This window comes from Pteropus alecto, unplaced genomic scaffold (assembly GCF_000325575.1).
Source record: "Pteropus alecto unplaced genomic scaffold, ASM32557v1 scaffold107, whole genome shotgun sequence".
Taxonomy (NCBI): domain Eukaryota; kingdom Metazoa; phylum Chordata; class Mammalia; order Chiroptera; family Pteropodidae; genus Pteropus; species Pteropus alecto.
In genome coordinates, this window is record NW_006440619.1 from 1,875,209 (window position 1) to 1,886,418 (window position 11,210).

General features: G+C 41.5%; 1 protein-coding gene across 1 annotated transcript in view; it reads right to left on the reverse strand.

Moving 5' to 3' along the window:
• Positions 1 to 11,210, reverse strand: part of TRPC5 (transient receptor potential cation channel subfamily C member 5) — a 177,037-nt gene that overhangs the window by 26,605 nt on the left and 139,222 nt on the right. The window contains exon 6 of the mRNA XM_006917274.1: positions 8,698 to 8,893. Coding sequence (XP_006917336.1) covers positions 8,698 to 8,893 — 196 coding nt within the window. The remainder of the gene's footprint in view (positions 1 to 8,697; positions 8,894 to 11,210) is intronic.

Below are 11,210 nucleotides of genomic sequence, written 5' to 3' on the forward strand. Positions count from 1 at the left end.
AAACCCATCACTTCTTTTCATTTGTCCTCTTCCCATTCCTACTTTCATCTTTGTCAGTCACTGAAATCATTACCAGGCAAGCAGCAGGCATCAAAGGCTGCTGCTGCTGTTGGAAGCAGAGTCTACTGCTCAGCAAAGACCTGCCAAACTATACCCTCAGCATTTTGAGGCAAAGAGCTTTAATTCCTAGCAGATTCGAGCTCTCAGACAGCTTGCTGACCGTGAATGAGTATTGATGCAGAATGATCGAAGAATCCATTTCTGTGTCAGACCACCAGGGGGAGGGCCAGGCCAGGCCCAGGCAAGATGCAAAAGTCTGAAGAGTCAGTGTTTGGTGCCCCCTGCAGCCTTTGTAGAGAGAATGCTCCTCTCTCCACTCATGAAATAGGAGGGTGGATATTTCATTTGCCGGTGAAGATATGATTTCAAGAGAGGCTTTCAGCAGCAAGAGTTATCTAGGAAGAAAAGGAACAGGGCTGAGAGGTCCCAAGGCAGGATGTATAAGTTGAATGAGGAGTTTTTTTTTTCATGTAGATGAGCTTTGACCCTCTATGGGTGTGGTGATCTCAGGTGTATTGTCTGATTGTTCATCTGAGAAGGCTGAGATTAGCAGCACTGCTGACAAGAAACCAGAAGTTCCAAGTCTGGTGGGCGTACTAAGGAGAAAAAGAGCTAGTGGATGTGTGTGTGTGTGTGTGTGTGGTGTGTGTGTGTGTGTGTGTGTGTGTGTGTGTGTGTAGGGGGAATCTCAGCTCTGGGAAGGAAAGAAGGTATATTAGGGACCTCATAGTGAAGTGCGTATCAGGTGCTTTTTGGCCTCAAGTGTCTATGGGATAAATACAGTGGTTCTGTGCATGGGTTTGGGGGTTTGACTCCTTCAATCCAAATCCAGCCTCTACCACTTTCTAGCATATGACCTTATCAATAAACTGAGGATAATAAAATATCATAATATGGTGCATTATCCTGGTTTTTCTCCAACGTCTCTTGGTTGTTCTTTCTCAGTCCCTTTGGGCAATCTATTTTGTTATTCCAGCTTCTAAAAATTAAAGTGCCTCAAGCCTAATTTTGGACCTTTTCTTTTTTTCTGTCCACACTCCCTTAGTGATCTCATCTAGTCCTTCTAAATCCCTGGCTCTAGTCTGACCCTCTCTGCTAGATCTGTAGACCAGGAGTTTGGTACTGGTCTGTGGCCTGTTAAGAACTGAGCCACACAGCAGGAGATGAGCTGCGGGAGAGCAAGCCAAGCTTCATTCGTATGTGCAGCCACTCCTCAGTATTAGCATCACCACCTGAGCTCCACCTTATAACATCAGGCATTAGGTTCTTATAGAAGCACCGATCCTCGGTGCCAAAAAGGTTGGGGACTGCTGCTGTAGACCACACCTAGTCAATATCTCCACTCAGATGTCTAATAGGCATTTCCAACATCACACATCGAAAACTCAACTCTGGATCTCTGCATTCCTACACCTTAGCCTGTTCCTTCCCCACTTTTTCCGATCTCAGTAAGGGATAACTCCAACCTTCTAGTTACTCAGGCCCAAAATCTTGGTGTCATCCTTGACACCTCTCTTTTGCTCACACTCCACATTTGATCCACTGGTAAATTGGATTTATCTTTGAAATATATCTAGAATCCAACTGCTTCTTATCACATCCATCACGACCACCCTGGTCTAAGCCACTATTATCTCTAGTCTGGTTGATTCAATGGTCTTATAATTTCCGTCTTTGCCCCTGCACAATTTTTGTCTTTTCTCAATCAGCCACAGAAATCTTATTAAAATGCACGTTAGATCATGTACCTCCTCTAATCAAAACCCTCCCATGGCTCCCCATTTCACCTGCAGTAGAAGTCAAAGTCTTTACAAAGGTCTTTCATTCCCTAAATAATCTGTTCCTCACTCCCACTACCTCTCTAACTTCATCTTTTACTTCTCTCCCTTGTGTTCATGCCACTCCAGTCACACTGGCCTTCCCAAAGTAGAAATAAAGGTGTCAGTATAGCTGAGCTGTTATCGAGGGGCTCTGGAGAAGAGTGCTTTCAAGTTCATTTCCATTGTTCACAGAATTCATTTCCTTGTGGTAGTAGGACTAAAGTCCCCACTAACTTGCGGGCTGTCAGCTGGGGGTCACACTCATGTCCTAGAGGCCACCCACATTTTTTTAGTTATTTAATTCTTTTTTTATTTTTTATGTAAAGGGAGTTTTATTATTTATGCTTTTGAGGTCTCATATGGCTCTATCCATCTTCAAGCCAGTAATGGGACATAGACTCCTCTGTGTGTTTTGAATCTGATATTCTCTTCTGCTACTGGCTGGAGAAAATTCGGCTTTTAAGGGACACATGTGATTAGATTAGGCCTGCCTGGAGAATCTCTTTGATTAGTAACCTTAATTACATCTGCAAAATCTCTTTTGCCATGTAATACAACATAATCACAAGCATGGTATCTCATTATATTCAGTCCTGACATTAAAGTGGGAAATCTTGGGGGAGCATTTTAAAATTCTGCCTACCACAGTGATATTCAGACTGTTTAAGAAACTGACCAATCAGAATGTATGACAGCAATAGCATTGGAACAGGAGCATGGAAAATACCTGCTGTTCCAGGTGTTATACTTGCTGGAGTGCGGGGTGCCCTGGGGGTATCCCAGAGGGAACAGCTGGAGTGGCAGCTATTTATCACCTGGTATGGAAATATTTCAATATTTTAAAAACTGGTTGCCGTATCAGTGCATAGCAGTTATCTGCTTGGTTAGAGGGTTACAAATCATGATACAGTGTGTGAAGTGCTGTTTTCTCCTCTGTGCTTTGAGAGGCTGAGTTTGGTTCTAGATGACTAGGGTAGGGCAGGGAGGCCACCTGCCCTCCTTGGCACTTTGGTGGTGTGCAGCGGCCCCGACCAATCTTGTCTGCTGTCTTTACTTTTCTGGGTCTGTTCTGATGAATGTCTATTTGCATGACTGTTTTCTGCAGTGCGAGAGTCCATTCATCATCAGAGCCTCCAAATGTTGCCACCCTAATGGAGACAACAATTCTATGTATTTGGGCTCTTCCCAAACCACCCAGCAGATGTGGCTCAGTGAGGCAATTGTTATTTACTTACTCTCAGTGTTAGAGTGAATACTCCACAGCAGCCAAAGAAACTTAGGGTTCTTATTAACTTGTTGAATGAGGCTTTATCACAGATCGTCATGAGCCCCATGTTCTGGGAGGCCAATCTCAGGCAAGAGAGATGCCCCTTACGGGTGAGCTGGGGGTAGGTATAGGGCCTAAGGTCAATAAATTTTGTGGGACTGCTCTGTCTCTCTCACTAATATTTTTATATGGGTGAATTTGATTAAAAAAGCATCAAGGACAGCTTCACTTGATGGAACTGGGAGCAGCAAGTGACAAGGTAGATGTGTGAATGAAGCATCACAGAGGAAAATAAGCAGCTTAAGGGAAAAATAAATCACTTTAATTACAAATAATAATAATAATAATAATAATAATAATAATAATAATAATAAACAACAATATGGCCAGCTTCACCTGCTGATGCTGGCTGGGACCACAGAGCACAAGCCTGGAGTGATCTCTGCTTCCGCATATTTTGAGGCTGACTCTATCCACTACTGCAGTGGAGCCTCTTCTGGCATAGAAATATGAATTGTCACCAGCAGCTCTGCATCCTGCACAGATCACTGAGAAAGAGCTCACCCCTTCAAGGGATTGCTATTAACTGGTGTTCTTGAGGCCTGTCTTAGAATGTACGCTAAACAGATTCACAGTAAAGCACATTGACAACTGAGTCTCTACTTAGACAGTCAGCCTGTGATACCTTTTGAAGTAAGAAAGATTTGTCTTCAGTGGCTTCCTTTTCTATAACCTTTCCCTCATATCAAGACCCTTCTAAAAATTGCATCCACTACTGAAGTGGAGATGTGGCAAGTGGAATCAAATCTACTTGCTGGTTTTTATCACTTAAATGATTCCAGGTATTTTTGGATTCAGGCTGCTCGATATCAGAATTCCACTGGATCCAATTCCAAATGGTAAAGACACATTACCAGAGGATCCTAAAGCAGCCAGTAGTATTCAGAATGGTTGGCTATGACCCCACATGTGTGAGAGGGTATAGGTCCCATTCAGGCCATCTCTCTGCAATCCCTCAAACCCCCAACCCCCAGTTCTCTCCTAAGCCAAGGTATTTTCCTCAGGTGCAGCAGTAGGTGGCATTAAAACACAACTTACTAATAACAGGTGGTGCCAAGGGAGCTAGAGTAGATAATTTTCACCCTTCCTAGCAAAATGTCACTGAACTCAGGAGACATCACAGCCCTGCATTAGGCAACAAGAAGATATCTCCCTTTTCCACTACCATTAGGAACAATCAGCTGTAGGATATCAAGGGAGAAAATAAACACTTCAGCATGAATATTGCCATTTTGGCAGGGTAGGGGTTCAGGATGGTAGGCATAGTGTTGGAAAAATAAAACCCTGAGATTCTATGCCTGTTCCCTTATAGAAACAGACTAGGAGTGAGCATAGATCATTTCAGAGTTCTTAATCTAGTTGGGTTTGAACGAGAGAGAGAGAGAGAGAGAGAGAGAGAGGATAAAGATGAAACTGAACTCTATTCCATTTCAAAAGCATCAGATGGGCAGAATTTTAGAGCTCGAAAGAACCTTGTGAGTCTATCCTGCTCATCTGTGGACACCTAGACTCACAGTATATTGGGGGTATTAAAGACATACAGATGGCCAATAGGTACATGAAAAAATGTTTAACATCACTAATCACCAGGCAAATACAAACTAAGACCACCATGAGATACCATGTCACACTTGTCAGAATGGCTATTATCCAAAAGATAAGCAGTAACAAGTATTGGTGAAGATGTGGAGAAAGGGAAACCCTCATACACTGCTGGTGAGAATGTAAATTGGTACAGCCAGTATAGGAAACAGTATGGAGTTTCCTTTAAAAAATTAAAAATAAAACTACAATATGATCCAGCAACCCCACTTCTGGGTACATCGCTGGAGGAAATAAAATCACTATCTTGAAGTGATATCTGTATCCCCATGCAGCAGTATTCACAATAGTCAAAATATGAAAGCAACCTAAGTGTCCATTGATAGACAGTTGGATAAAGAAAATGTGATATTATGTATATGCACATATATATGTATATATACACACAGTGAAATATTATTCAGCCATGAGAAAGAAGGAGATCCTGCCTTTTGCAATAACACAGATGAAACTGTAGGGCATTATGCTAAGTAGAATAAGTCAGACAGAGAAAGACAAATACTGTATGATTTCGCTTATATGTGGAATCTAAAAAAGTCAAACTCATAGAAACAAAGAGTAGAATAGTGGTTGCCATGGTTGAGGATTGGGGAAAATGGGAAGATGTTGGTAAAAGAGTACAAATTTCCATTTAGAAGATGAATAAGTTCTGAGGATCTAATGCACAGTGTGGTCAATATAGTTAACAAAGTTGTATTACATACTGGAAAGTACTATGAGAGTAAGTCTTAAACGTTCTCACAACACACACACAAAAATGATAACATGTGAAGTGATGGATGTGTTAACTAGCCTTATGGTAATCATTTTGTAATATATATGTATATCATATCATCATATTGTACACCTTAAACATACACAACGTTATACAGACATGCATCACTTAACAATGGGGATATGTTCTGAGAAATATGTCATTAGGCAATTTCATCATTGTGCGAACATCATGGAGTGTACTTACACGAACCTGGATGGTATAGCCTATATGGTAGAGCCTATTGTTCCTAGACTACAAACTGTACAGCATTTTACCTTACTGAATACTGTAGGCACCTGTAACACAATGGTATTTGTGTATCTAAACATATCTAAACACAAAAATGGTACAGTAAAATATGGTATAAAAGATAAAAAAAATGGTACACCTATAGAGGGTACTTACCATGAATGAAGCTTGCAGGACTGGAAGCTGCTCTGGGTGAGTCAGTGAGTGAGTGATGAGTGAATGTGAAGGCCTAGGATATGACTGTACATTACTGTAGACTTTATAAACACTGTCCTACAAGCCTTCCCCCTGCTTCCTTCTGACAGGGTCAGAAAGGCAACATTGAAGTTGTCAATGCTTCTCCATGAACTCTGTGGGCTGGATGAACATGAACATGAAGTTTCATGTGGGCTGGATTGATAGACAATATTCAGGAGAAACTGGTTGGGTAAGGTGTAGATCACCACAATACTGACTGGCAGGGAGTGAAAGGTGGCCTGAGGATCAGTAGGAATAAGAAATCAAGATGGAGAGATAAAGAAACATAGTGATGTCATGGCAGTGTGGTATTGACTAGTGCATGTTGCAACAGTGGTCAGATTAAGAAATTTAAAAAAGAGGGAGGTGTTTAACATGGAGAAGGTGTAGAACTGGGGTCTCGATAGTTAGACTTTGGAAATTTGTTTTTGGTTCCATTAACCTTGTCTGGCACAAAGGGTTCTTTCTGGCATTAAACTGAAGAAATAAAACTTACCTATGCTTTACATAATTTCATCCTGAACATATTTTTAAAGTAGAGGGACAGGCTGGCTCCACACTATCACAGAAAGCTTTTACTGAAGTGGCAGTGGCACTTAATACTTGTTACGGCAGTTCCTGTGGACCCGTGTCCTTATACAGAATCTTAGGTCCTCGGGAAAGAATTTACAGCAATGTACTCTGAAATCCATCAAGCTAGATCTGGAAGGACTATAGCACCCTCTGAATATGTAGAGCTGGAGGGGACAGGCTCCTCTGTGTCAATGGCTGACTGATGGGGATGTTATCTGTGTGCTCAAAACTGATGTGCTGTGAGTGAGAGGGAATCTACTGCCAAGCCCCACAGATATTATTCCTATCAGAGAAAAATACATTCAACCTGAACCACATATCCTCTCATTTCTTATAAGAAATTTAGCTCCATTATTACCCTATGGTACCACATTGTATATGTGGTTCATTGTGACCAAAACTTCTTATATGGCACATAACTGTATGCCAATTACATATCAATAAAACTGGAAAAAAAGACCATCTATCCCAACCCTCCAAATTTTTGAATGAAGAAACCGAGGCTCCAAAAGAGAAAGTTACTCAAGGTCACATGATTATAAACAACAGAACCAGAACTAGAGTCCCTGGACTTTTAATTCCTAATATATTTTTTCACTATACTCCTCTCCTTTCTCCCTCACCTAAGCACCTCAGATCTTAACCATTCTAGTAGATAATTTTATATCCTGATTTTTCAAACTCTCCAATGGAAGAAATTCTACAAATTCACCTAGGAGAATGCATTTCATTGCCATTTATGTTTAGGAAGTTCTTCCATATATATATAACTCAAAAGTCTCCCACTGCAACATAAACTCATTCCTCTTTGATGTGTTCTTAGTGGAAATGGATCACAGATGTTTACTACCACCAATAATAATTATGAAAATTGGACATTATGTGCGTACATATGTGTGTATGGACAGGCATACCTCAGAGATATTGTGGGTTCAGTTTCAGACCACCACAATAAAGTGAATATTTCAATAAAGGGAGTGGTAATCTTTTTGCTGGTGGAAGATTCTGCCTCCAAATTGTAAAAAATGCAACATATGTGAAGTGTAACAAAGTGAAGCACAGTAAAACAAGTTATGGTTGTAGACATACCCACGCATGCACACATATACACATGTAACCTATAATTAATCTTCTTTTCTATAGGCTAAATGACTCCTCAGTAGCAAACTAAGTCTGAGAAATAGCACTTATGAAGGAAGATAAGACTCAGGTCTTTCTATTCTGTGACTTCTATGCTACAGCGAAACTTTGAGCAATAGATAGACCTGTGGGGGTGATCAAGCATCTTATGAATTAAACATCCAAATTCACTGATACTCAACTATATAGAATCTTGGCCAGAAGTCCTTGCTAATATTCCACTTCTAGAAATGATAGGCAAATCATAAGAAAATAAGCTAAGGTTAGATATTTACTTTGACATGAAAAACAGAGCAGGGCCCAGATTGATCCCATATTCTATACCTTTGCCATTTCTAGTTTAGAGTAATATATATTGCTGATCTAAATGGTAACATGATGGTCAAAAATATTTAGCAATGGACTCTACTTCAGAGTGTCTCACAGTGAAGTGCAGTTATTCATGTATCCTTGATAAAAAAGTAGCCACTCTCTCTGAAAAAGTTGTCCTTGTCAACGGAGTCCTCAGTTTTGGGAAGGAGATGATTGCTGTGGAGAAGGAGATAAGGCCCTCCTGCTTAGAGAACTGGATCAGTTCAATCCATCCTGGAGATTAGTGGGTGACATGTAGCCTCCTAAGCTCATATCTCCTGAGCTCTCCTTACTAAGTCAAGAAAATGGATTCAGAGATTTAAAAATATTTTTTAACAGGTAACCAGAAATTCTTATTAAAGTAGAACACCTTTTTCTAGATTACCAGGACTCAATGGCTGAAGACTCCAAACTGATTTGCCTTGGAAAGAAATATTTAATCTAACAACTGGGAAAGCTAATGTAAAATAATTGAGGCAGACGGGCTGTTTCATTGAGTTTCCAATGGGCTCCATGCCAACGTGACCCCTCCCAAAACCACCCTTGTAAAGGTAACCACCGTGTAAAGCAAAGCTGCTCACGGCAATAAGCTGATACGAGTTGTTCATCATGGCGATCAGCATGTTCAGCAACACTACCAGAGAGATGACGTTGTACGTTCCAAACATGGTAGCTCCCACAAACTCTGTGAACTCGTGTCTGGCTTTCACATTGGTGACGTAGAGATTTAAAAGGCCGAATACAGACCAGAAGAGTGACTGAAGGGTTTCAAAGAGCCTAAAAAGAAGAAAGAGCAGGTGAGTTAATTTTCTAGGAAGAGCAAGAAGAGATAGAAAACGTTAGGTAATCTGGGGGCCTGGTAAGGGGCATGCCATATTTGCATCCAAACAAGTAGATTGAAGATTTCACATGGTTTGGTATCTTCCCCAACCCAAACGAGCCAAGTAAGTTTGTTTATTTGTTCCCATTTCTATGTCTTATGCTTTGCCTTTCTACCTGTAATACCATCTCTCTCTTCTCAGTCTACACAGAACCTATAATGTTCCAAGATTTATTTCAAGGCGTACTTCTTCAACCAAACTTTCTCTCTCATCTTATACCATGCGATTTTCCACCTATCTAATTACATAGAGGGAGAAATGCAGTGGTGCTTGCGTTAAGAATACGGTGCTTAAGTTAGATTGCTCTGGGTTAAAATGTCAGCTCTGACACTCGTTAGCTGAGTGGAACATGAGCAACTTACCATTTCTGATACTTCTTTTGTGGTTCCCACAGGGCCCAGAATAGTGCTCAGTTTAGTGGAGGAGCTTAAGGATTCTTGAGCTAACACTTTATATGAATTATTTTAAATGTTATATTAACTAATAATTATTGAGTACTATAAAAGCATACTAGGTGCTTTTACATACATTATCATTGTGATCTTTATGAAAACTTTATTGTTACTGCTGAGGAAACAGAGGTTCAGAAATTGACTATGGTCTCTCAGCTATAAGTGCTCATTAACTATTTGACTTTGGGAAAGTTACATAGCCTCTTTAATCTTCAAGTTTCTTGATAGTTATTGATAGGATCACTACCAATTGTTGACATTTATTGTTCTCTTACTATGTGCCAGGCACTGTGCTGTTTTGCATGTATTATATTATTTGATTTTCAGAATAACCCGAAGAAGTAGCTACTATTTTTCTTCTATTTTTTTTTTTTTTTTCAGATGAAAAACTTAGGTACAGAGCAGTCACACAGGCAGGAAATGGCAGAGGTAGGATTTGCACCCAGCTCTTCTAACTCCAGAACCCACATACTTAACCACCTTACTCTATCACATAAGACACAGCATGTAATGTGTGCTGGCTGGAAAATTACTGCTTGGCTATCGCCCATGGGAACATAACATTCTAACAATAAGCTTTCTGTTTCTGTACCCCCGCTTGCACAACCGACCTGTGGGTTGACAGGTAGTGAATAAAAGAAAAATAGACCTTTGTGTTTAAGACAGAATGAGGAATGGGATTTAGGGCTTAAAAACCTTGTATCTTGGCATTTTGGGGCTGCTCATTTGTACAGGACAGATTTTGGGGCTGCTTAATTTGGGGTCCACGTACCCCTGGCAGACCCAGCTGGCTGAATAAAGAGCATGTTTCCTATAACTCAACTCACTGATGTGGGCCGTGTGTCTTTCAGGTGCTGGCAGTTACAACATTTGGAGGCCTCAGTGAGATCTCAGGGAGTGGCCCTGGGATCTAAGACCGGACCGACCTCCGAAGCGGTTGCTGTCCCTGTTACGGATTGAAAGGGGTGGCCAACCTGAGATGTTCCAGGGCCCTTGAATGCTATGACAGGTCAGCACAATCGTCAAGGACGCAACCTTTTAGGGCAAGCTCTTTGTTCCTGGTCCTGACGGGAATCTGGAATCTCCGAGGCCTCGGTGTCTGGATAAAAGGTACCTTCCTGTTTCTGTTGACTGGTCAGTGAGGGTCCGTGGAGAGAATGGACGCAGTCTTATCTCCCGGACCATGGCCAGGCTGCGGGATGCTGCCTCCTGTGCCCTGTTGTCGGGTTCTGTTTATTGTCTCTGGTCTTGTCTAGGTTGTAGGTGGCGGACTTCTCTGGGTCCACCTACGCCCCAGTAATTGTTCTTGTCTGAGTGTCTTATTGTTCTTGTCTGAGTGTCTGTTTTCTATTTTCTGTGCAAGCAATGTGGGGAAGCCCGAGTTCACAGAAGACACCTTTGGGTTGTCTCCTGTGACATTTCAAAGAAGGGTTTGTAGAAGGAGCTGACTATGGCATGAAATTTTCTCCGGGCAGACTAAAAACATTGTGTAAAGTCGAGTGACTGTCTTTTGATGTAAACTAGTCTCCGGAGGGTTCTTTTGACAGGGGTTTAGTGAGGAATGTTTGGAAGATTGTCACGGGAGACCCAGGACATCCCGATCAGTTTCCCCACATCAATCAACCTTGTTCAGACACCCCCTCCTTGGCTCCACCGGTGTGCCCTTTCTCTAGGGGCGTAAGTCTTAGTTGTGGGCCCCCCGAAACATGCAGCAACTGAATCTCCAAGACAGCCCAGTCCCTCAGTCCTCCACTCTCCACT